Source organism: Bison bison, unplaced genomic scaffold, assembly GCF_000754665.1.
Source record: "Bison bison bison isolate TAMUID 2011002044 unplaced genomic scaffold, Bison_UMD1.0 scf7180017864516, whole genome shotgun sequence".
In the NCBI taxonomy this organism is placed as follows: Eukaryota; Metazoa; Chordata; class Mammalia; order Artiodactyla; family Bovidae; genus Bison; species Bison bison.
In genome coordinates this window covers 3,694,538-3,722,102 of record NW_011495069.1, presented here as the reverse complement: position 1 = coordinate 3,722,102, position 27,565 = coordinate 3,694,538, and the positions used below count along the sequence as shown (strand labels likewise).

Sequence of the window (27,565 nt, the reverse complement as noted above, 5' to 3'; positions counted from 1 at the left end):
GTATGTCCAAATGTTGATTTTGTGGACTTTGTAAGCCAAGTAAAGTTTTAAAAATTCTTCGTAAGCTTAGGTTTCCATGTGGAACTTCTGACACGGTAGAATAATTCAATAAAAATTATGTTCCTGGGAATTCCTGGTGGTTCAATGGTTAGGACTCATGCTTTGGTTCGATCCCTGGTCAGGGAACTAAGATCCTGTAAGGCGTGCAGCACAGCCAGAAAAAACACATTACCTATTTCTTCCTTAATTTTCACCCCAGCCATATGAAAGGATAGGCCCACAGTATTGATGTGAAGTGAGAACTCGGTGCTGTGCAAGTGCTGTCTAGCTAATGAAATCTTTATCAAAGTATACTTTTGCTGTCTTTTTTAAAGCAAAATCTGGAATTTAGTATTTTTTATGGCTTAAAGGCACCTTAGATATCATCTATCTTGGTCTTACACTTTATAGTTGAATATGCTAGTACCTGAAAAGTGTTACTTGCTTAAGATCACATAGTCGATTAACAGTAGAAACAGGCCCAAGTCTAGAATTGGCTGGTAGCCCAGTTTGTTATATAGATACTCACCTCATACTGAATTATGTGGCTTGGTATGTCCTAACCATGAAACAGGAGGAACTTAGGCCACTGTTTGAAGGCTATATGAGCTGATGTGAACACTTTGTGCCTAAGACATTTGCCATTGCAGTCTTTGGGCCTCAATTACACCGTTCTTCACTTATCCATCTGTCTCCTGACTGTGCAGGAAGCTCTCTTTTTGCTGAATTTGAATAGAGGTATCATTTAGACCTAATATTTTCAATTTTTGCAGTGGGAAGTAATGGCAGCCTGCTCTTCTATTTCAGCTCAGACAGCTATACCTGCACCAAAGATGTGGAAGAAACCAAAAGACCGGACCCGAGCCACTGAAGAGTCGTTAGAGGCAGAATCAGAGGTAAGGGACAGCTGTAAATATCTCCAGCTCATCTCCGGAACAGTGGTGCTGTTTTCTCAGAAAACTGTGTGTTTATAACTTTTTCTTGAGATACTGTTTTCCAAGCAAATATATCAAGCTCAGAGTCTGATTTTTTTTTTAATCCATTTAAAGAATTTTTTATAGATTGTTTTTTATAGGTTGATGTTGAATTTTTTATAGGTAGCTTATTCAATTTCACTGAATTCTTGTTTCTTTTTTAAAATACCTCTTCTCAAATAGCAAAAATAAGTATTGTTAATTTTTCCCTTATATTTCCACATGTAAAGACTAATCTCGTTTTTTTTTTTTAAAGTGGTTTTGTTTTGTTTTTTCAAATGCCTATTAGCTGTCCTGGTGGAAATCATCAAGTGTATTTTAAGGAAACAGAGTTTGAATCTGTTGTCCTTTACCTGCATCCCAGTAACATGACTTTTCACATATGGCTTGAACTAAGGCATGGATTTTGCTTTAGGATACTGCACACCAGGTCCCGGACAAGCTGTGAGGAAGAGTCAAGGGCAGGTTCTGTCCCAAGCCATGCTCTCCCAGTTTCATAGTCTCTGATCTCAGTATGCCTATTGTTATCTACTGGAGCTTTTAAAGAGGAGTAATATAAACAATTTCCACATTTCTTTTTTTGTTTCTTTTTGAGTTCTTATGTCTACTTTATTAAAACAATTTTCACTGAATGTTTAAGATGATAACATTAAAATGTAGAAATCATTTTTAAATAACTTTAAATGCGTTTGTTTTATAAACTTGTCTTCTGGTTGTAATTCTTACCCTCTTGAGGCTGCTCACAGCGCCCCTTTGTTGCTTCTCCCCGTCCGGTCACTGCTCTTACTGATGCTGAGTTGATGTCACAGTTGTCCCCTAGCAACCTCTAAAATGTCTCACGGGTGTGATTTCATTGTGGTTATCAGGGGGTAAGATTTGGCAATAAGTTATAGAGGTGCAAATAGTTACTACACTCCTTTTGCAGCTGAACAAGAAAATGTTGCTCCTACAAAGAATAAAATACCTTCCAGAGGCAGGGGGATCGCATACATTCCTGGTACGGCTGTAAGAGCTCACAAATGGGTTTATCTTTAGAGTCAGCTGTAATTTATTCACTTTCTTTTATTATACTTTATGTTCCTTTGCCCTGTGGCATTTTTAAAAGCATTATTGAATATTAAATGGGTAAGTCACCATTCCTCTGCTTCCAGATTTTCATCCTCGTCTTTAGGTCAGGGGTTGACAAACTTTTCCTGTGTAACAGTCCAGATAGTAACTAGTTCAGGCTTTGCAGACCTAGGGTCCCTATGGCAGTTTCTCAGCTCTACCGCTGTAGCCCCAGGGCAACCATGGACAGGGTGTAAATGAATGAGTGGCGATTTTCAGTGAAAGTTTGTTGGTGAACATTGAAATTTGAATTTTATGTAATACTCACATTTCATAAAATATTCTTCTTTGAAATATTTTTCCAACATTACAAGTGTACACAAACACATCCTTCCCTTGGCACAGTACAAAAGTGGGTGAGGGCCCGCTACTGGCACGCGGTCCATAATTTGCTGAACCTGCTTTAGATTATTACTCTTCATGCATGAGAATTGTTGAGGCTCATTTTGAACCAGTCACTGTTTTCTTAACCTAAGATATTTGGTCATTTGCACACATAATTTTTCCAGAAATCCTAGTCCCTTATCTTTCTAAAATTAAGTATTTACTAGAGTAGTTTAATAAATATTGGTTGTCATTGTCTTCATTTTTCATTGATCATCATGCTATCTTTTTCTCAGGTTTTTCTCAGCCTTTAAAAGAATGTTTTTCAGGGATCAGTATATTTTAGGTTGTATATTGAGTTGTTACATCATTGCAAGTATTTAACCAAAGTCTTTAAATTACAACCTAAAGAGATAGCATGAAGGATGATTCATCATAAAATTGTTATTCAAGGCAACTAAAAATATATTTAAAACTTTTTGGATATTTCATCCATCATTACATATGTAATTGTCAGTCTGATTTTCTGGCACATAAAAAAACTCTTGCAGTAAGCAGACAGTTTTGTTAACTAAATTCTTATTTAGTAAGTTCCTGTAAAAATGTTTGCTTTGACAGTCTAGCCAATAAAGTGCTTTCTTTTTTCAATCTGGTTTTCAGGATAAACAATTCAAGAATGGTTAGATAATTACAAACTAGTTGAATAGAAGTCCATCCTGCTAAAGAAAAGTAATCATCAAATATTTAATGGAACTATTTTTTTTATGGATTCCCTTGAGAAATATCCCATCTAACAGTGTGCCTCAGACACCTCACTGATTCTTTGTGTTCTAAAATACGGTTTGTCATTCATGGGCCAAGTTTCTTTATACTTTTTTTTTCCAGTTAGAAATGGACTTTCTCAATAGTACATCCTTTGTTTGTATCCAACAGATTATCTGTTGTTGATTTTAGATACAGAGAAGATGACTCAATAAACTTTGCTCTCTAAAATAGCATTGTTTCACCTTTCCACGACCTGAAATAAGATTTCTGTATGATGTATAACGTGGTTATACTACTCTGTAATAAGTTTAAGAACTATTTGCAGGCTCACATGCCAATTTATTAAAGATCTTGATGAAAGAAAGTGAAAGTGCAAGTTGCTCAGTCATGTCCGACTCTTTGCAAACCCATAGACTATACAGTCCATGGAATTCTCCAGGCCAGAATACTGGAGTGGGTAGCCTTTCCCTTCTTCAGGGGCTCTTCCCAACCCAGGGATCGAACCCAGGTCTCCTGCATTGCAGGTAGATTATTTACCAGCTGAGCCACAAGGGTATCCCAAGAATACTGTAGTGGGTAGCCTGTCCCTTCTCCAGGAATCGAGCCAGGGTCTCCTGCATTGCAGGCAGATTCTTTACCAACTGAGCTATCAGGGAAGCCCAAGATCTTGATGACCTATACTTAATCATACAGTGGTATTACAGGGAAGTTTTGAATTTAGATTATAGTTGAATATAGAATAAGAAAAAATGAGGCGGCTAATGTATGATTCAAACTTGGTAGATCAGTTTTTTCTTAAACCATAAAAGACGCCTCAATTTCTGCCATGTTTTATAAAAATATTGAAAAATCATTTTCAACAATTATTTTTGTTGGATTTTTTGTTTGTCTTCTGATGATTTCCATGCTCGTCTTGTTGGAGGAACGAGGAAGTATGTGTGGGTGTGTTTGCATGAACGTTTTATTTCCGTTTTAGAAAACACGGCCTTAAAACCATCTGTTTCTGTTGATAACATTTTAAAATCTAGCATCTTTTCCTCATGATCTGATTGTTTTGTTGTTCAGTTACTGGGTGGTGTCCAACTCTTTGCAACCCCATGGACTGCAGCACTCCCGGCTTCCCTGTCCTTCACTATCTCCCAGGAGTTTGCTCAAACTCATGTCCGTGGAGTCAGTGATGCCATCCCACCATCTCATTCTCTGTCACTCCCTTCTCCTCTTGTCCTCAATCTGATGTTAGTAGAAGAAAATTTATTAGTATTACATCTTTTATACTATTTCACTTAATAACAACGTAGGGTTTGCAACTATTTAAAAAATTTTTTCATAAATCAGTTGGGGTAACTACTTCCTGGTGTATATGACATTTTTTAATACCATCCTCTGTTCAGCCAATTCAATAGAGCCTCTAATTTGGCTCTCCTAACGCGAATTTATCAACTGGAATTTGTGGTAAGTTCCTATTTCCTCTGAGTGCTTCTTTCAAAAGATTGTTTCCAGAGTGTTTCTTTTAATGAAAAAGAAAGACTTTAAAGTTCATTGCGAACTTTTCCTCCACGAGTTTTGATGGTTGATGTGCCAGAGCAGGCAATGGCACCCCACTCCAGTACTCTTGCCTGGAAAATCCCATGGATGGAGGAGCCTGGTAGGCTGCAGTCCATGGGTTCACCAAGAGTCAGACACGACTGAGCGAGTTCCTTTTCACTTTTCACTTTCATGCATTGGAGAAGGAAATGGGAACCCACTCCTGTGTTCTTGCCCGGAGAATCCCAGGGACAGGGGAGCCTGGTGGGCTGCCGTCTCTGGGGTCACACACAGTCAGACACGACTGAAGTGACTTAGCAGCAGCAGTGCCCTCAAGAAATACTTTGTTGTTGCTGTATCTGAAACTGAGATGGTCAGAAATAATCTGGTGAATAAGTTTAATTCTATTTTGCCTTTTAAAAATAGGATGCACTGGAACCCAGATTTCTCCCTGGGAGAATATGTGCCAGTATGATTTGAATAAGGTCACAATCTCAGAGAATTCTAAGAACCAATACACAAAATAGATTTTAACCAACAAGTGATCTCCTTGTTAAAGGAGCGATGGTCAGCTTTGTTGGAGTTAGACCCTTTAAACTGTTCATTGAACCCTTTTTCCACAGCCAGAGGACAACGCAAAACATACCCTCTAGTGTTTCTTTTTATATTTGCTGAGCGTTAGTGGCGAGGGTAGGAGTGCTTGATTTAGATTCTGACTGTTTCATGTCCGTCAAGTTCCAGGGATTAACAGTTCTTTCCTTTTTAAACTTTAGTATATTTAGATTTCATTAGTCATGTTAAAGCATTTCAATCACCGTTGGTATTGTCTGATTTATCCCAGGAGATGAAATGAGAAGAGTGTTTTAAATAAACTTACATTCTAGTACCATAAGCTGAACACAGACATCCTTATCTTGAGTGATATGTTTTCTTATGCTTTTTTGAGGGGATAAGTATGGGTCTTCATGTGTATTTACACTCAGTGAAAAGAATATAACCTCTGTGTTCACTTATGCTTTAGCCTAAAGCTGAAGAGGAGCTTTCAGGTGACAAAATACTTGAATCTGAACAGGATAAAATGAGCCAAGGGTTTCATCCTGAAAGAGACCCCTCTGACCTAAAAAACGTGAAAACTGTGGAAGAAAATGGAGAAGAAGCTGAGCCTGTACGTAATGGTGCTGAGAGTATTTCTGAGGGTGAAGGAATAGATGCTAATTCAGGCTCCACTGATAGTTCTGGTGAAGGGGTCACATTCCCATTTAAGTCAGGTAAGTTTATCCCTGTCTTCCTGTGTCTGTTTTTTGTTCTCCTCTTCACTCTACTGCAACTTAGAGAAATGTTGCCTCCTTCTAAAAAAATATTGGATGGAAGGAAGAGGCTCATCACAGTGTAATATTTACAGAATAAATCAGCAGGCATACTTGACTGACTGGCAAATCCAGAGAGTCCTTTGTTGGCGGAAGTGATACCTGATGCTGGCTGGTACTCTGGTTTCACTGGCATTGGAAGAGCTGCTGGCAGAGGAAATCAGTCGGTGCTAGGCTGGTAAAATTGAACAAGAGGAATTTAATTTATTCATTTTAATTGAAAGAGATGTTTCAGATATGGTGACCATGTTTCTTGAGATAGTATTACTTCTTGTTTCAGGAAGCTGGAACTAACTTTGTTGATGGAAATCACTCTGTAGAGCTGAACTCCAGTAGGAAGTCAGAATCAGTATACTAAGTTATTAAGCACCAGCAATGTGGAAGTGCCCTATAAGATATATGGTAACCTCTAGAGGATCTTTCACCTTTAGAAACCATCAAACGCACTAAACCTCTGTCCCTATGCTGTGTAAACCATGGTTGACTTTCAGATTTATGGATAGTTTTTCCGTGGACATGTGGAGAAAGGTGGGGTTAGGCGAAATGGTTTTCTTAGTCCGCCAAATCTAAAGAGACTTCTACGTGAGGTAGGGTTTGAATGTAAAATACCGGGCCTCAAAAATAATTTTGACCAGTATTCTTCAAACTTTCGATTTTAACCCATTTATAGGTTGTGAAACTATTTTAGTGAGTTATAACCAACATTGTTAAAGAATAGAATCAAAATTGTCAGTGCATTACATGCAGTAAGGAATGTAGGTTTTTTTTTAACTTTATATATGTGTGTGTGTGTTCAGGGTCATGAAATCACTATATTTCTTACTGTGAGTTGTAGTCAGAAATTTTTGAAAGCCTTTGATTGATCCCATCTTCATATACTGATCATTAATACTTAATGAAAACACTAGCAGTGAAATACTTGGAATGGGCCTTGTGAAATTGTAAGATTCCATTGTAAATTTTGTTTTTAACCTTAGGGCTCAAAATACTGAAATTTCTCCTAAAGATTTAGGCTTGTATCACCAATCACTTGGACTACCATCAATCCTTCTTCAGGGATTGAATCGTTGTTGTCATTTTTAGGACTGTGTAAATTATATTTTTAGCCTTCAGTTTGGCAAGGATACAGTGCACAACCAGCGGCCCTGACTGTACTGACTGACTGACAGCTTTTTGCCTCTGTAATATACACCATCAGTCATTGGGGGTAAAGGCAGTTCAAAATTCAGATCCTAATAAACTGTGTATATTTTAATAAATATAATGTAGTAAAATATCTGCAGAATTCTCACATAGCGCCAGTCTATGGCTTGTGTATTAAGAACCACTACAATAAAGCAGGACAGAGTGTGCTGTCAGGAAGTGATCTGGGGCCTGGTTTTGATGAGTGTGTTGTTAATTAAAAGAAAAAACTGTGACTTGATTTTAGTAACAGTAAAAATTTCAAGAAATTTTCCAGCTTTATATTACGATAGGATTGTTAATGATAGCTGAAATAATAGTGATAGTAGCAAAAAAGTACTGTGGTAAAAACTGTTGTTAATATTCATATGAAAAATATCAGCTAAGAATATGTTTAGTGACAGGATTCTTGGACAAAGGTATATGTCCTTTCCCAGTTTAGTTGGCTCAGCAAGCAGATCCATTATTTTATTTTCTTCAGATTAAACTGTAATTAGGGGAGGGGGGAATCTATAGTCTGCTTAGACTTTTCAGAATCTTTAATAAGTTATTTAGTTTTATTTATGTCCTTTTACCTTTTTTCCCTCTCCATAGTAACATTCCAAAGTATCCTCCTTTTGCAGGAAACCAAAAGTATTATATATAAACTATGGAGCATAAGATAGTCTGCAAGGATGTATTGTACAACATGGTAAATACAGCCAGTATTTTGTAATAGCTGTAAATGGAGTACAACTTTTAAAAACTATTTTTAAAAAAGACTTGGTGATTTATTTAATGAAGATTATTCGTGACCCTTACCAAAGTCTGCTTATGTGTAAATGAAATGGTTCCTGTAGCATCTTACTTCAGATTACTCTCCAGAGGTATCCAGAAGGGATAAAGAACAAGTAACAGTTTAAATCTTCCCATGACGTTTTCTGACTGTAGCTCATTGTTTTCTTTGTGGTTTTGTTTGCATACGGTGAGATGAGATATTGCAGTCAGCTTATGTTCTTGCTAGATATACATAGAGTGACCTTATAGACTGTGGTCTGCCTGCTCTCCTCTTTTTAGAATCCTGGAAGCCTCCTGATTCGGAAGGCAAGAAGCAGTATGACAGGGAGTTTTTGCTGGATTTCCAATTCATGCCAGCGTGTATTCAGAAACCAGAGGGCCTGCCTCCCATCAGTGATGTGGTTCTTGACAAGGTAAGCTGAGCACTCAGTGAAAGCTATGTCTTTTTGGTGGGAACTGGTTTTTAACTCTCAGGGCAAATATGTGAAAAGAAGGTGAAAGTCGCTCAGTCGTGTCCAACTCTTTGTGACCCCATGGACTGTAGCCTGTCAGACTCCTCTATCCATGGAATTCTCCAGGCCAGAATACTGTAGTGGGTAGCCTGTCCCTTCTCCAGCAGATCTTCCCAACCCAGCAATCGAACAGGGATCTCCTGCATTGCAGGTGGATTCTTTACCAGCTGAGCTTCCGGGGAAGCCCCCATAATATATGAAGTATGAGCACTTTTTAGAAATTGTTAAAGTAACATTTGAATTAAATGTTTCATTAAGCATTATTGGGTCTTAGGTTTACTGTAGCTCATAGTAATTATGGAGTTTGGCTCATATTTGAGTGGTAAAGTTTTAAAATTTATTGTTGGCTTATTACAGCTGTTTCCTAGTGATAAGGTAGAAATTGTGTGTCTTTTGGGCTAATAAGCTTAAGGAGATGTAGACCTGTTTATGCACTGTGCTAAAATCTCAATAGGGAATTAGAGTAGCATTGAGGATAGGTCAGAAACCTAGGCAAGTATTTGGCAGATCAAACTTAAGTGAGAGGAAACGTAATTCAAATAGTGTATAACTCAGAATTTCTCCAGTAGATACTTATAGGAGGATCAGTCTTTAATCCTTTGCAAATAGATAGGTACCCTTTTTCTTTACATCTGATCTTAATCATACATACAGAAAATTAGTACAATCAGTGTTTATTTCATCTGTTCATCAATTTAAAGATGTAAAGTCAGGTGTATATTTGCCAGAATAATTTTACATACATCAATGATGAACCAGTTCTGGTGACTAAGCTCTCGTTTTATAGAGGAACTGTTAATCCCTAAGTAAAGTGTAGTTGGTAACTTTCTTGAAGAGTGAGATCCAGTTCTTATTGATAATCCCTGTAGCTACTTATCCAGACCTTATTTGTAGCATTTATTCTCTTAGAGCAACAGATCTTCTTCCTTCTCTTACTAGGTCTTCTTTCTTAGGTGCTTATGGGAAGACAGTTGAATGACTGGTGGTACTAATTTAAGACTACTTCAGTATTCAGAGGACAAGCTTTGTTATGCCCACTGAATGAGACTGTCCTCTTAGAAAATGTTTTTTCCTGTCTGCCTGCTTATCAGTTTGACTTTGGCTGATGATAAGTTGATTTCTCACTAAGGTACTTAGCTTTGTTGAGTCTATAGTCACGTTACATGCTTATACAAATCCAGATGTCTCCGATTAACAAAGCGGACAAGATGAGGTTTTTAAGTGGATCATCATAGAGAATTCACTGGCAGTCCAGTGGTTAGGACTTGGCACTTTAATTTTGGGGATCCAGGTTCAATCCCTGGTTGGGGAACTAAGATCCCACAAGCCCTGTGGCACAACTGAAAAATAAAGTCATCCTACATGAAACTTGTCTCCTTTTGAGATTTGTTGTCCATTCAAAATACATTCTTTACTAACCGTAAGTTAGTAGCATCAAAACCATAACAAGCTATATCAGATTTATTATAGGCAGGTGTTTTAATGATCCTGGAAAATGATTCCAGAATTTGGCTGTAGTTCGTAAGTTCTCAAAATAGCTTGTCTTGTGCCATTCTCTTGGCCCTACAGTGTCAAGTGAGCTGGGAATTTTAGACCTGATCATTCCAAGGCAACCAGAAAACCACTGTTGACCTAAGGGGTCTATGGCTAACCCAGGAGACTCTATCATGATTCAGATTGGACTCCCACTGGCTCAGAAAGCCAGCTCTATCTTGTCAGCTGACATAACTTTTAGTCTGAGTTTTTGTCTTTGTGGCACTGAATGCTCTGAAACTTGTATTAAGCTTTTCTTTGCTTCTTTGTGCAGATCAATCAACCAAAATTGCCAATGCGAGCTCTGGATCCTCGGATTTTGCCTCGAGGACCAGACTTTACTCCAGCCTTTGCAGATTTTGGAAGGCAAGCCCCTGGTGGAAGAGGTGTACCTGTAAGTGCAAGTTCCCTACAACCTAATTAGTTAGAAACTGTCATAGACTTCATGACATCTTGTCTAATGGCAGGAGAGCGATTTTTTATTCTTTGATTCTTCTAACCAAGAAGAGGAAGTAGAAGAGGCAAAGACTATCCTTTCCATACTAATATTCAAACAAATAAAGACTACACTTGAGTTTCAAGTTTTTACTTGAAAGAAGCTGGTCTGCATTAATTTGGTCTTGAATTTTTTTTTCCCCACATTTTTTCAGTTGAAAAGACCTGCACGTGGGTTAAAAATAGAACCAGCCTTATATAGGATCCCTGTTTTGTCGTGAGGTGTCCCGATACACTAGAGACGTCTGATGACATTCAGCTAATGGTCATCTCTTTGTCTTTGTTTCTACAGGTTTGCAAAGTGCAGAGCAGGCATGGATTGCCAATTCTGGAACAGAGCAAAGCCCCAGCTTCCACTCCACTGGCGATGTCGCACCCACCCCTGAAGAGCCTGCCTCTAGGGGTGCGCTGAATCCTTTTTTTAAAAAACAAAACAAAACAGTAGTTTCTGGTGTTACATTTCCTGTTTTACTCTTCTCACTTACTGTAAGTCGTGAAGCCAAAATATGAAAACGTGATATACCCAAAAGAGTGCAGTGTTGGTAAGCTGCAGATGGCCTTTACACTCCCAGCGGCAGGCTCTTCAGCGGTGGGAGTGGCATCGCCTATGGAGTTACACTGGGCACTGCACTGGGCAGAATTTGGCAGGCTCTGCCTACTCCATGCTTTGGAGACTTGTAGAAAGCATTGGGGTGAAGTTGCCCGTGATGTGAATACCTCTTTTTCCCCAACTTGGAGTGATATAGAGAGAATTTAATTTAAAGTTCTAAAGGAGCTCAGGGTTTGATGTACATTTGTGGATCACCCTGTTTATACTACTGTATGTTTGTAAAAATATGTTTATAGAAGGTGGCACTTTTTATTTCCCCATCACCTTTTTATTTCGGGAATGGCAGCTTCTGAAACTTGCTCTGAAATAAGACTACACCTTCTGACAACAAATCACACTTTGTAGATACTTGAATTATTTGTTTAACCAAACACTGATTGCAAACACTGGAATGTCTGCACCATGTCAAAGGCTTTATAAAACCTAGAGAAAATTTTAATTTGAAGCATACTTTTTATTGAGCATCACCTTCTTAAAGACCCCTGTGTGTATAATATTCTATTCTTACTTGGGTTTGAAATTTAAATTTATCTAATTTCTCTAAATACCAAATTAAAATTTTTTTCTAAAGTTGGAATTTCCTCACCAGAAAGTCTTAGAAAGCAGCTTTCTAGAAACTATTTTATACCAGTTTTTCAGTATTATTTCCCTTCGTTGGTGAGTTTGTTAATCTTTGTTTTTGTTTTGGTTTCAGTTTATATCTTTGTTTAGCCAAACATTTGAAATAATGTTGATGCCATCTTTATTATTCTCTGGTTAATATCTGTAGTTATCATGTTGCTCAGTTTTGTTCATATGTCACTCACAGAAGATAGGAGTTTTTGCATCTCCTCTTCCAGTGTATACGGTCAGTTTTCATTATCAGCTTGCTTTTGTCTGATAATCAGGTATAGCTTAAAGGAGGTATTATGAATTAAGCATAGCTATATCTTACTCAAAATACTGAAACTAGAGAATGAGTTTTTAAAAGTAACTGTCCCAGTGTATATTTTCCCGGTAATTTATTTGCCTACATATATCAGGTACATGATTATTTAGTGCAAAGTAATGTGACAGGAGATGAACCATGATCAATAACTTGTAGAGTCTCCAAAAATATTCACTTTAATTGTTTAACTCACTTTCTTTTCATAGCTCTGTCAATGTTCCACATTCTGTTTTTTAAGTGGAATTGTGATCAGAGTAACATTGATAACATTGTCTTAATATAAGTAATTATTCTTCCAACAGTTCCCATAGCTAACATATTCTCCATTTAATTTGTCCAGCTTACTTGGTATATTGGTGAAGGTAAAGATGGGAATTTTAAAGAATATACATAACATATAAAGGAACAATCAATAATGCTGCTTGGGGAAAAAAAAGCAGCCCTACTCTTCATAGTTTTTGGCTCCATACAGCTTCCAAATTGGCTTATAAATAATTACATCGAAAACTGTTAAGACATACTGGGTATGCTTCTTAGTCTAGCTTTAGTTGCTGTGACTCCTGGTATAAACTTTGCTGCAACAGACTTGTTATAACATATTTTTAATGTGTAGCAATTATACTAGTGCCATACACAGTTATATATAATTTTTAACCATAAAAGTTCATCTTTTGATGAAAGCACCCAGGCAGTATCATCTCTGTAGTTTTTTAAAAGTCAAGTTACTTGGCTATTGTGGTGTTAATTTTAATAGTAATCTGTTTGCAGATATCGCAGAATGTGCCTCAAAAGAAATGTATCGAGAAGGGGGCTGTAGACCTAGACTAGTAACTTGCCATTCGTGTTCATTGTAACTAATTTGAGATTCACTGAACTGTGATGAAAATCCTTCATACAGAGAGGTTTCCTGAGCAGGTAGCATCCTTTTCTCTTAAAGGGAAAGAACAAATGCTACAGTGCATATTGGTCCTGTTTTCTTTGGTTATCCAAGTAAGCAGAAAAGTTTGAGGTTTTAGTCTCTGAGTGAGATAGGAGCAATATATATTCAATTCTACAACAGAGATCTGTAGTTTCTTATGTAACACGTTTAAGAAATGTGGACCCTGCACACATTATACCTTGAAGTTCATCTTCTCACCATCAGTCAGAATTGTTTGTCTTTCAAGCAAAGAAACCAGGCTTTATTTCTTTTTATATGTTCCATAACTCTTAGCACAGGATCCTAGAATTTTATCTGTATTTAGTAACTAAAGTCATTCATTACCTATGGTACAGCTTTTGAATGATACTGAAAATCTGACAATTTATATTAAGTTTTTCCACACACAAAAAGGATACAGGGTGTTTAAAGGTTTTTATACCAACCTGTATATCACTTCTTTAAAAATTTCTTTTTTTTCTTTGATATTCATGATAATATTGTACTACCTGATATTGTACTTAGTTTTTAAGGTCCTTTGGCATGCCTTACTATTATATATCCCGTGATCCTAGTTAATAACTCATGTAGGTATGATAAGCATTTAATATATGAGGTGGTTTAAGTTCAGCAGACTTGTTCATAGTAACTTTGCTCATAAGTGGCAGAATTGTATTCAAGAGACCACAGTTCTTTTGTCTTCTAATCTGCCTCTCTTCTCCACTTTACCATAGCCATTCCAGGCATTGATATTCCAGTGAATCATTCTGAGTATAAACAGAAGAATGTTAGCTATAAATTATAATCAAACATATTAAGCATTTATAAGAATAATAATCTGTTGAGGACTCAGTATACTTGGGTAAATATTTGTGAGCAGTATCTTAGTTTTGTCCAGAGATATTTAAATTTGTCTTGGGAGGTTGCACATGGGTTACAATTTCAATTTTTTAATCCAGGACTTTAAAAAGTTTGTTTTTTTTAACAGTTTTTTTTTACTTTGAAACACTTGTTATCTACTTATTTAATATCTCTCACATCTCTTTCCTGCTTGTCTGAAATTCACTTATATTTGTCTTGGGACAGATAGAGTTGTTTCGTAAATCATATTTACTTTTTAGAAATCTCAAACGTTCATTGGTATTTGCAATTTCTTTTTTGGAAGTGAACATTTTCTAACTTAATGCAAACATAGTTAAAATTATATCCACAAATTATACTATGGCTCTTACATGATTTTGGCATAATACCTTTTATAATACCCACCAATCGTTGTTTTTAACAAGTTTCTATGTGCAGATGCATGGATTAAATTGAATATCTGTGATCTGTTTATTTGAATTTTATCCAAACTTTAAAAAAGATAGTAACTGACATTAATTAACAGTAGAATATATTTTGAATTATAAAAACCAAACAACACATGGTTTGCTGCCTTTTCTTAACAGTTCTTCTGCCTGAACGAGCAAGGTTTCAGTGAGAAATAAATCTTACAGTAGTGCTGTCTGATTTAGCGGCTCTTTCCAGTCGATACTTCCCCAGTCTGATGATCTTTTTTAGTTCTGTCTTAGTTATACCATGTGTGGTACCTCGGGATTTATTTGACTTCAGTTTTTTGTTTTTTTTTTTCATTTGTTAGATTACAAAATAATCTAACATTATATCATTAGTACTGAGTCCTTAGCTAGACATATTTAGTGTGTATTGCCCAGAAATTCTAAGTTTTGATCCTGAAACATCCTTAATAGTGCTGTTTCTAATTAGGGCACGTGGTCAAGGAAGGGTAAGAGGATAACTAATTCTGAGATGGGTGATGTGTAAAGGCTTTGAAGCTTATCAGAGTCCTCAGACCATGTCTCTCTCGAATGTGTCTTTCTGTATGAAGTATGACCTTTTATTTACTCTCTTTATTGGAGGATAATTGCTTTAGTTTCTACTTAAAGGGAAGTATTGGAGCATTAAGTGAGATAGGATTCTGGTCTGTCTGTCTTGTGTGAAGCATTTTTTTTTTTTTCTCCTCCTTTTTTCCTCTTGAAACCTAATTGTAATATTTCTTCATCATTCAGAGAAGGACCTGTCAGAAAAAGTAAGGGCAGTCAGTATCCCAGATCTTGGATTGGTCATAAGCAGAACTCTCTATCACTCCAGTTATTTAATCTTGAAAAAGTATTTCCAGGCATTTAGAGTAGCATTTATTAGGAACATTTTAATACATAGAATATAACTTTTAAGTTACCCATTACTGTTACAGTAACATTTCTGATTTGCTGACCAGTGTGACATGCTAACATACATTGCTTTTAACAGAATGAGCATAGTGGGGCTCTGGGAGGAACAAAGAGCTGACAAAGGCCTTTTTTCAGGGAGTGATTTAGTTGGATTTCATTAATGACATAAGGAAGACTTATTGTAGTATTTCTGGCACAGCAAACTTAGAGGGATCTATTAAGGTCTCAGAGAAGGCAATGGCACCCCACTCCAGTACTCTTGCCTGGAAAATCCCGTGGATGGAGGAGCCTGGTAGGCCGCAGTCCATGGGGTCGCTAAGAGTCAGACACGACTGAGCAACTTCCCTTTCACTTTTCACTTTCATGCGTTGGAGAAGGAAATGGCAACCCACTCCAGTGTTCTTGCCTGGAGAATCCCAAGGCCGGGGGAGCCTGGTGGGCTTCCATCCATGGGGTCGCACAAAGTCGGACACGACTGAAGCAACTTAGCAGCATTAAGGTCTGCAGTCAGTCGGGGTGTCTATGCTGTAATAATTTTCATGGGAAGGGTGTATTTGCATTGCACACCGAAAGTGTAGAGACAGTTTTTGAAGCAGATTTGTAACTGTGGTGATCTCTGCCTCTGAATTTCTGTAGTTGTCCAAGTGACTAGTCAAAGTCACATAACGAGTTAAGAAAAAAAGAAGCAGTAATTTCACTTAGGGTAGTCTTTTTTGTTAGGTTCAGTAGCTTTATCAGACATACCTAATTTAGGACGTCAGGGTCAAAAATCGTAGTCGTGGTATACGCTACAGTGATGACATTCTAACACACCCACACCCCCACCAAAAAAAAGATCACATCTCAGTTGATGCCTGATACCCATCTTTGCATCTAGAAGTGTTTCCTGTGGGCGGCAATCCTTACTTGAGCAGCACAGCAGAGACGGTAGACTGTAAGTGCTCTGTGTGGATGTAATAAAGAATGCTCTTGTCCTAGCTGTTGAATGTTGGAGCACGGAGATCTCAGCCTGGCCAGAGGAGAGAGCCCAGGAAGATCATCACGGTCTCCGTGAAAGAAGACGTGCACCTGAAGAAGGCAGAGAACGCCTGGAAGCCCAGCCAGAGGCGGGATAGCCCAGCCGAGGACCCCGAGAACATCAAGACCCAGGTGGGGGCTGGGGCGCGCTCACGTGGCTTTGGAGTCGTAAGGGTACTCTTCTGTCTCTTTGCCCTGGTAATATAAGGTTTTTTGTGATTTTTTCCTTACTACAGGCATCATTCTAAAAGCTATCATAAATGCCAACAATCTACTTTCTCTTTAAGTTGCATTCTGTGTGCTTTTCAAAACACAAACTATATTTCGAGGGTTCACATGTCATAGAATTCTGTCACTCATGCTTAGATCAATATTTGCTTTTCTTAAAAATGTGTTTTTAGATTCTTATTCATTGTCCTGTGGTAGTCTAGTTAGTATCTTGCTTTTTGTTTCACTTCTAATAAGTTAGAATTTAGAAATACATCTTACTTATGGTCCTTGGTAATAAAATTGAATTCTTTGCATCTTTTTGAGCATATCCTCCCTCAGAACTCCTTAGGGTAAATTGAATGAATTCCTTTTATCCACCCAAATTTGTTTTTGTGTGCCAATTTATATAAAGCCTCTGTTCATCTTTTGCTGTACGCACAATGCCAGTTCCTATCCCTGTGTTAGCTCTACTATGTCCTTTAGCTGTTTTTGATTCTAATTAAGATAACTCATTTGACACTAATTAAGATACTAATAGTATGTGCCTTATGGAACACTGTGAAGTTCAAATGAAGCGATATAAAGCACTTGCTCATGACGTGGTTCCAGGAGCCCAGTTATGTACTTAGTATGAGAATGTCCCTGGGAAAGAGATGTGCCTTACAAATCCTGATGTTGATTGAGCACCAGCACAGAATCTCATACATAGTAGATACTCAATAAATACTTGTTAAACAATAAACTTAGCAGCAAAGCTGTTCATGCTGTCAGGACCAAGACGAACTGATGCATCACAAGCTGTTTGTCAGACCCAAATCGGCTGCCTGCCTTTGTTCATCTTTCTCGCACTTGCCCCAGTCATTTGTCCCAAGAACATCCTGCTCCAGATTCACTAAAATCAAGTAGCTAATCTTCCCTGAAGATTTCTCAACCTTCAAAAAAAAATCTACATTCCTGCTTCCATTCCCTCTGAGAAGTGCTTAATGAAGAGGGACTTAAAAGTTTTAAATTTCCTGCTAGATGTTTATCATTGACTATGAAGATGTCTTCTTTTGGTGTTTAAGGCAGTTGTATTAGTGCCTTATTGCATTAGATTCTTACAACACCTGTCAAGGCAGGAATACATGTTTGCTCTTTTTTTCATATGAAGAAACGGAAGCTTTGAGAGGTACTCACAGCCGTTGTGGTTACTGAGTAGTCCATTTGTTGTGAACTTGTACCTCTCTATTCTGTAGCAGAGTTCTCCCCGTTTTTAAAAAAAATTTTATTGAAGTATAGTTGATTTAGAAACTAAATCTAATTTCTAGTTCTAAATCAACTAAAGTTGAGTTGGTTTCTAGTATACAGCAAAGTGATTCAGAGATATATATGTGTGTATATGTGTATATATAGATATATATATTTATTTTCATATTGTTTTCCATCATGTTTTATTATAGGATATTGACTGTAGTTCCCTGTGCCATGCAGCAGAACCTTGTTGTCTGTTTTATATATAGTATTGTGTATTTGCTATTCCAAAACTCTAATTTATCCCTTCCCCACCCCCTCTCCCCTTTTGTATCTACATCTGTGAGTCTGTTTTCTGTTTTGTGAATAAGCCCGTTCATATCATGTTTTACGTTGCGTATGTAAGTGATACCATAGGCATTTGTGTTTTTCTGTGTTACTTAGTACAGTAATTTCTAGGTCCGTCTATACTGCTGCAAATGGCGCTGTTTCATCCTTTTTATGACTGAGTAGTAGTGCATTTTATTTGTGTGTGTGTGTGCACATGTGTATTTATGTGATACATGTATGTATCACACCTTTATCCAGTCATCTGTCTGTGACCTTGTAGGTTGTCTCATGTCTTGGCATTTGTAAATAATGGTGCTGTGAACATTGGAATGCATGTATCTTTTCAGATTACAGTTTTGTCTGGATATATGCCCAGGAGAGGAATTGCTGTATCATATGCCAACTCTGTTGTCAGTTTTTAAGGAACCTCTATACTGTCTTCCATGGTAGCTGCACCGGTTTACATTCCCACCAAAATATAGGACGGCTCCCTTTTCTCCACACCCTTTCCAGCACTTGTTTTTTGGAGACTTTTTAATGATGGCTATTCTGGCTAAGTTCTCCCCATTATTAATTGTTATTCAGAAACAGAATAATTATATTGACTTTGAGGTATCATTAATTAGTTCAGTTTTCTTTAATGAATAGGTAAAGCAAACCCAGTGTGGGATGGATAGACTTCTTATGCAGGGCCAGCACAGCCTCCTTTTCTCGACATGCTTTGCTCTTGATACAGAGCGTCTTTGCTCATTCCCTCTCCGTTCTGTGTTTTCACTCTCTGCACAGGCACATCCCATGTTGTTCCTCCTGTTACTCTTTTTCTATCCTTTTGTCAACACAATAGTTGTATTGTTGCCACCACTTCCGGAAAACTCCTTCACTCTGACATTTGTTCTTACCCTCTGTATTTATAGCAACATTATGAATGATCACCAGTGGATACCGTAAGAATTAATCTCCTTGAAACATTTCTAGGAAATCGTTATTAGTGACGTATCTAGACTCCTTCCACATACATGCACTACAGTTGCGATTCTGCTGCTCAGGCTGCTATTTCATCTCTCTTTGCCTCTTGATACAGTAATCCCACTGCTGCTGCCCAACTCATCTCTCTGATGGGCTGATTTTTACCTCCTCGCTCTAGCTTCTAACTTACCATCATTTTCTTTCCCACTAGCGTGCACTAGTCCTCTGATCTTTCCTTACTGTTTTCCAGTCCTGCAGTGGAAGAGCCTCATTAGCAATCCTTTCTAAAATATTTCCCTTCCTAAAATACTTTCTGTCCCCCTGCCAGCCTTTTCTCATGTGGCCAGCTTTTTTTTTTTTTCCCTTTATAATCTGGCCCCACTCTCATTTCCTTCTAAAGGTCTTTCCTCACTAACCCGTTACAGTCCTCACCTCTCTGGCTTCTAATCAACCTCATGCTTTGCTCTGTCCTTTCTCTTGTAACTTTCCTGTCTTTGAAGCTGGATTTGATGGTTTTGATGACTGTGCCTTATGCTTTATTTGTACCTAAATGAAATTACAAAACATCAAGTAGATATTCAGTCATAATGAATAAATGCCTTTTGGTCAGTGTTTTGTTTTTTGATACTGGAGATTTCCTTTTTCAATTCAGGTATAAATTGACATATTACTTTTTAGGTGTACAACATAATCATTCAGTATTTGTATGTATATTGCAAAATGATCACCACAGTTAGCCTGCTTAATGTCCATCATCATGTAGGATTTTATTCTTGTGGTAAAAGCTTTTCAAACATGCAAAGCAGCATTCTTTCCCTTGTATTTTAATTTTTATTGGCGTATTGGTGATTTACTTTCTGTTAGTTTCAGGTGTATAGCAGAAGTGAACGAGTTTCCACACCCACATGCGTTCACCCTTTTTTAGATCCTTTCTCCATATCGGTCATTACAGAGCAGTGAGTAGAGCTCCCTGTGCTGTGCAGTGGCCCCTGTTTGTCGTCGTTGTTCAGTCACTCAGCTCTTTGTGACCCCATGGACTGCAGCACGCCAGGCTTCCTTCCCTGTCCTTCGCCATCTCCCATAGCTTGATCAAACTCACATCCATTGAGTCAGTGATGCCAGCTGACACCTCGTCCTCTGTCGTCCCCTGCTTCTCCTGCCTTCAGTCTTTCCCAGCGTCAGGGTCTTTTCCAGTGAGTCAGCTTTTCACATCAGGTGGCCAAAGTATTAGAGCTTCAGCTTTAGCATCAGTTCTTCCGGTGAATATTCAGGATTGATTTCCTTTAGGATTGACTGGTTTGATCTCTTTGCTGTCCAAGGGACTCTCAAGAGTCTTCTCCAACACCACAGTTCAAAAGCATCAATTTGGTGTTCAGCCTTCTTTATCGTCCAACTCTCACATGCATACAAGACTCTGGAAAAACATATACGACAGTGTGTATATGTTAATCCCAATCTCTCAATTTATTCCTATCCCCCTTTTCCCTCTGGTAACCATATGTTTGTTTTCTACATCTATGACTTTGTTTCTGTTTTCTAAATAAGTTCATTTGGACCTTTTTTTTTTTTTTTTGGATTCCACATATAAGGAATATCATATGATATTTGCAGCCTTATTAACTATAGTCACTTACTGTGCATTACTTAAATAAATGACCTTTTTATTTTCCTGTTTTTCTAAGCTTAGTATTTTCTGATCTGTTTGAAGATCTGAAGGCTGGGTTTTATTTTTGTTTTTATTTGTTTTTGTGGAAAGCACAAATTAAAGTTTTAAACCTAAATGGTACTGTCTCGGTTGATACAGGCAATTTGGAGAAGTGCAATGACTCCCTCATCCCTAATAAACTTAAAATTTTTTGTTCTCTATAAAAGTGAAGCTGACGTATTGCTTTAAAAGTTGACAATATGATTTTTAAAAATTTAAATAGATTTATTTACCGTCTTAGAGAAAACTGTTGATAAACTGGTACACTTTCTAAAAATCCTTGTATTCAGATTAAATTACATAGGGATCAAACAAAACATTTTATAGGTTTTTCAGTTATTATATCATGGTTTCATGGATTTTTACAACTTCATATTTTTACTGAGGCATCATTTACATTTAGTTAGGTTTCCTTCTTTGTTTATAGTTCTATAATTCTTGCCAAACACATGGTCGTGTTACTGCCACCACAGTCAAGATGTAGAGCATTGCCATCAGCCCCCTGAAGTGTTCTTGTTCTGCTTTATAGTCATCCTCTGCTGCCCATGCTCACTTCTGGCAGTCAGTCGTGTGTTTGTCCCTCTGTGTGTGTACACACGTTTGTGCACTCAGGCATATCTGACTCTGCGACCCCATGAACTGTAGTCCGCCAGGCTCCTTTATCCATGGAATTTTCCAGGCAAGCATACTGGAGTAGGTTGCTCTTTCCTACTCCAAGGGGTAAAACCTGCATCTCTTGCACCTCCTGCACTGGCAGGCGGATTCTTCGCCAGTGTGCCACCTGGAAACTCCCTGTAGTGTTGCCTTTTCCAGAGTCTCATATAAATATGGAGTCATTCTGAGTAAAGCTTCTTTTACTCAGTGAATATATTTGATACTCATCCATCATATTGCATGTATGAGATGGCTGGATGGCATCACTGACTCAATGGACATGAGTCTGAGTGAACTCCGGGAGTTGGTGATGGACAGGGAGGCCTGGCGTGCTGCGATTCATGGGGTCGCAAAGAGTCGGACACGACTGAGCGACTGAACTGAACTTTCATTCCTGGATCCATTCACAAGATAAACACTTTCCAGGTTTTAGTAATTATGAATAAAATTACTGTGAACATTCACATAGAGGACTTGTATGAGCAAATACGTTTTTGTTTCTTTGGGGTAAATTCCTAGCTTTTGGATCAACATAGGTTTAACTTTATTAGAGTATACCAAACTGTTTTCCAGGATGGTTACTGGCAAGGCATGAGAGTTTCAATACTTCAGTCTTCACCAGCACATATAATTTTCTGTTCTGTAAATTTTAACCATCCTAATGGATGTGTGGTAACATCTCAGTGCAGTTTCAGTTTGCATTTCCCAAAAGACCAGTGTGTTGAATAAGGACATTTTTTCATGCGTTTATTTGCCATTTGTGTGTCTTCTTTAGTACAGTTTTATTTATATCTTCTGGCCTGTTTCGTTGGTTGGTATGCTGTCTTACTGAATTTTGAGAGCGTTTTTTTAAAATTATTATTCTGTATATAAATCCTTTGTCAAATGTATATTTTTATAAAAGGGTTTCCCCCAATCTGTGGTTTTTTTCATTTTCTTAATAGTATCTTTTGCCAAGCATAAGTTTTTAACTTTGATGATGCTCAATTTATTGATTTTTTTCATTCCCACATTGTGCTTTTGCTGTCTCACTTAAAATATCTGTACATACAAGAATACAAAATTTTTGTCCTGCTCTGTTCTAGAAGTTTCTAATTTTGGATTTTACATTTTGGTTTGTGATCCTGTTTTAGTTAATTTTTGTGTTATGTGTAAGGCATGAATCAAGATTTCTTTTTTTTTTTTTTGCTTATGGATATCCAGTTGTTCCAGCATCATTTGTTGAAAAGACTTACCCTTTGTCCACTGAATTTTCGTTGCACCTTTGTTGAAAATCAGTTCTTCATATATGTGTGAATATATTTTCTACACTTCTCATTCTGTTCTCGTGAATTATGTGTCTGTTCTCTGGCCAGTACCACTATCTGTGCATAGTAGCTTCATATGGTAAGTGTTGAAATTAGGTTATATGTCTTCCAATTTTTGTTCTTTTTTGAAATTGTTAAGCTGTTCTAGTTTTTGTTTTTCCATTTCAACTGAAGAATCAGCTTCTTCATTTCTACTCTTCCCCCTCCAAAAAACACCTTATTAGGTATTTTATTTTGTTTGTGTTAAATCTGTAGATCTCTTTGGGTAAAACTGGCAACTTAACAATAATGAGTTTTATAATACAAGAACGTGATATAGATCTCTATTTTGGTGTTTCTCGATTTCTTTGATCAGTCACTTAAACATTTCATCACACAACTCCTATGGACATTTTGATAGATTCTTATCTAAGTACTTCATGGTTTTGGTACTGTTATAGATTGTGCTTTTTAAAAATGTAATTTTTAGTTGTTTATTGCTAATACATAAAAATAAAATTGATTTTTGTATATTGACTTGTGTTCTGCAAACCTGCTAGACCCACTTAGTGTCTACGTTTATAGGTTTCTTATGATTTTTCTGCGAAGACAGTCATTTGTGAAAAGGGAATTTTATCTCTTCCTTTAGATCTGTATGGGTTGTAGCTCTTTTCCTTTGCATTATTCCACTGAATAGGACCTCCAGTAAGGTTTTGAATAGGAATGGTGAGCACAGATGTTCTTGTCTTGTTCTCACTGTTAAGGGGAAACACTTATTCTTTCACCACTGAGTAGGGTTATCAATGGCTTTTTTCTCGTTGAGGAAGTTTTCTATTTCTAACTTGATGAAGCTTTCTATAACATTATTACAGTAACTTCTCCCTAGTGTTTTATTTGATAATTTATATTATACCATTTGTAGATGAACTTCTATTTTAGGACATTTAAGTTATTTGCTCTAAAAGGTTACTGATTGAAGTTATGATGGCTAAAATCCCTTTTAACCTATCCTTAAATATAAATAAATTTATGAAAGTAAAATTGCTGGTTTAAGACTTTGAGTACACATTGTCAAATTGCCCTTGGAAATGTGCCAAATTAGAGTCCCACCAGTGGAGTGTGAATATACCTAGTTCCTTGAATTCTCATCAGTAGTAGAAAAAAAACAGGCGGTATAAAATATGATAAAATAGATTTAATTATTTCTGTGACTCATTCACAATCTTTGTTAATAATTTAGGAAATTGCACTTATAAATTACAAATAAAATATTAGTCCTTATAGAAAGCATCATATTGTCACAGATAATATAATGGTTTCTTTTTTGTGGTCCTTCTAGGAACTTTTTAGAAAAGTTCGAAGTATCTTAAATAAATTGACACCACAGATGTTCAACCAACTGATGAAGCAAGTGTCAGGACTTACTGTTGACACAGAGGAGCGGCTGAAAGGAGTCATTGACCTGGTCTTTGAGAAGGCTATTGACGAACCCAGTTTCTCTGTGGCTTACGCAAACATGTGTCGATGTCTAGTAACGGTAAGAAGAGAGGAAGGAGTAAAACCAGAAATCTCCAAGAGGTATATTCTCCCCTCACTACATATTCTTCCCAGAAGTGTTAATGGGGCAGAGTAAAGGGGAGAATATATTTTTAGTACATATAATATTCTCATTGTATAAAAATAGCCTTGCTTTTTTATAATGTATTTTAACCTCTGAAGGGGATATGGAGGTAAGACTGAAATAGGCATGTTGTGGTCCCATGAAGTGTGGGGAAGATTAAAGAAGGTTAAAATTTGTAATGTGAAATTTTTGTCATGGGCCACCAGTTTTTCCTGGTGTATCATCTTATAGAAATAAAGCAAATGCTTACATTTACATTTAGGTTCAGAATTGGAAGGCATGCTGATTCTAAGTCTAGCCTTTGTAAAAGTGCTAGCATAGTTGTGGTCATAAAGGTTTCAAAACTGATGATACTCTCTTAGATACTATTAGATTTCTTTCTCTTTACATTGTCCACAGCCTGTCAAATCTAGGGCGAGAAAGAATGGGAGACCAAAGAGCTTCTGGTTAGTGTTCATTATCCTCTATTCTGCAGTCATAAAACTGCCATGTATCATCTGTGTTTTCTCTGCCTGTTACCAAGGTACCTGTATCAGAAATGTGTGTCCTTTAACATTTGGGTCTTTTCTTAATTATCACACCTTATTGTCATTGTGCCTATGAAAATGCAAAATTCTATCATTTTATACCAGTGTTTTTGAGTACCTGTGTTAAAAGTAGGTAAGTCTGTTGGGACTTAGGAAAAAGCTCATCTTCTGTCTTCAAGGGACTAAAAATCCATATTGGAGAAAAATAGCATTAGCAAGAAAAAAAAACACTCATAAGGTATTTTGTGATGTTGTAGTGTCTTGGTGTCTGATTGGAGCCTGAAATTTCAAGTTGAAAGAAAAGGAAATCACCATATTCCTGGGAAATGACAAACTTTTATGAAGCGGGTAGAATTAGTTCAGCCTGAATGGAGAGGGGTGGCGAGTACAAATTCAGGGAAGGAGGAATGTACTCCGCAGGCTCAGGTCTCAGGCAACAAGCATGGCATAAAGGCTCCGACCACTGACTTTGGAGTCTCATAGTGCTATGAGACTATGACAGTTTTAACTTTAAATTCCAACTCTGCCATTTGCTGACTTTGCAACCTCAGAATAGTACATAACTTCTTTAAGCGTCTTTTTTTTTTTAATCCATAAAATCAGATTAGTTTATATAATTTAAGGTTATTATATTGATAAAGTTAATTGGAATGAGATTGTGTTTGTAAAGTCTAGCTCAGTTTTAGCCTGTCATAGCTCTAAGTGATTCAGAACTAAATTGGTGGTGGTGAAGATTGTGGAGATCTTAAAATATTAGGTATAGAATGAGGATGATTGTAATATTTAGCACTACTAGTGATGCTGGGAAAGATTGAAGGCAAAAGGATAAGAGGGCGGCCGAGACTGAGGTGGTTAGATAGCATCACCAGCTCGGTGGTTGTGGATTTGAGCAAACTCCGGGAGACAGTGGAGGACACAGGAGCCTGGCTTGTCTGCAGTCCATGGGGTCACAAAGAGTCGGATGCGACTTAGTGACTGAACAACAACAGGTTGTAGTATGGGTAGATGATTTACATATGTCATTTTAACACTTACTATAAGCCTTAAAGATCAGTATTATTAGCCCCACTTTATTAAATAAGAAGTTGAGGCTTAAAAAAGGATTAATAACTTGCTCATAGTCACATAACTAGTAAGTGGCAGTGCTGGAACTCAAATCTAGGATTATTTAACTCAGTGACTTGCAATATTGCCTTCTAACGCGCCATATTCACCTGAAAGTGAACTGATCCTCAGCTCATGTGTTCTGTTCCATTGTGACAGCCATGAAACCCTGCAGTCAGAAATTAGAACTAGGACTAGATCCCAAATCTTCTGGCTCATAACTTTATACTTTTTACCAGTTTTTTATTGAATCAGTGAAGGGTTGTGAATTTTTGTTGTTGTTATTTTGTGTCTTTAACACCAAAAAACATTTTGTATTGGTGTATAGCTGATTAACAATGTTGTGATAGTTTCAGGTGAACCATGACGGGACTCAGCCACACAATTATTTTAATAGAAGAATCCTTTAGATGAAAATGACCCTTAAAGGCCTGGCCATAACACAGGTTAGCTTGGAATAGGAAGAATTCACAGATAAGCCAGCTACTTATGGGTCTTTTGGTGTGACATACCCTTTTATAACAAGAGTTTTTAAACTTTATTGGATTTTTTTAAATTATAAAATAACAATCTATTGGAATAATTCAAACAGAATAGGGAAATACACAGAAAAAGTTAGTATTCTTCCCTCTGAAGCCCCAGTCAGTTAAGTTTCCTTTCCTTCCAAGCCAATCACTTCCAATTGCAAGTGATACGGTTGCATTGTTCCATAATTTTCTTTATATTTATAAAATCATATCAAAATATACACATATGTGTAAAGAAGATGTTTTAATTTTTTTGTTCAGTTGAATGATGTCATCATTTTGCATTTTGCTTTCTGTCTCCACTTAGTGTGTTTTAGGCATCCCCATAGGTCATTGCAGATAGATTTTACTCACACCTTTTAATAGCTTCACATATCCCATTACACATACACATACAACTTTTTTTCATTCTCTTCTGCCCCTCCCCACCCCATGTTGTTTCTGGTTTTTTGTTTTGGAGGGTTTTTTGCAACCAGAAGCAGTGCTGCAATAAACAACGAAGTACATTTATTCTTACACGCTGGAGCTTTTACTTCTTTAGCATAGGTTTCCCCCAAAGTTATATACCAAAGGATATTTATTTTTAAACTTTTTTATTGAAGTATAACATAAATACAAATAGTTTGGAAAAGGAAAATTGCTCGTTTATAGTTTTTGTTAAATTCAGTTCGGTTCAGTTCAGTCACTCAGGCATGTCTGACTCTTTGCAACCCCATGGACTGCAGCACGCCTGTCCATCACCAACTCCTGGAGCCTACCCGAACCCATGTCCATCGAGTTGGTGATGCCATCCATCTCATCCTCCCTCGTCCCCTTCTCCTCCTGCCCTCAATCTTTCCCGGCATTAGGGTCTTTTCAAGTGAGTCAGCTCTTCGCATCAGGTGGCCAAAGTATTGGAGTTTCAGCTTCAACATCAGTCCTTCCAATGAATATTCAGTCCTGAATATTCATCATCCTAAAGCTGATCTCCTTTAGGATGGACTGGTTGGATCTCCTTGCAGTCCAAGGGACTTTCAAGAGTCTTCTCCAACACCACGGTTCAAAAGCACCAATTCTTCAGTGCTCAGCTTTCTTTATAGTCCAACTCTCACATCCATACATGAC

General features: G+C 37.3%; 1 protein-coding gene across 7 annotated transcripts in view; it reads left to right on the top strand.

Moving 5' to 3' along the window:
* EIF4G3 (eukaryotic translation initiation factor 4 gamma, 3) overlaps positions 1–27,565 on the top strand; it is a 291,147-nt gene that overhangs the window by 201,207 nt on the left and 62,375 nt on the right. For 6 of the 7 annotated variants that reach the window (XM_010829978.1, XM_010829973.1, XM_010829974.1 and 3 more), the window contains 7 exons: positions 847–935; positions 5,755–6,001; positions 8,339–8,472; positions 10,379–10,498; positions 10,892–11,002; positions 16,263–16,433; positions 24,022–24,219. In XM_010829978.1, coding sequence (XP_010828280.1) covers positions 847–935; positions 5,755–6,001; positions 8,339–8,472; positions 10,379–10,498; positions 10,892–11,002; positions 16,263–16,433; positions 24,022–24,219 — 1,070 coding nt within the window. The remainder of the gene's footprint in view (positions 1–846; positions 936–5,754; positions 6,002–8,338; positions 8,473–10,378; positions 10,499–10,891; positions 11,003–16,262; positions 16,434–24,021; positions 24,220–27,565) is intronic. The other variant, XM_010829975.1, reaches the window with a different exon arrangement.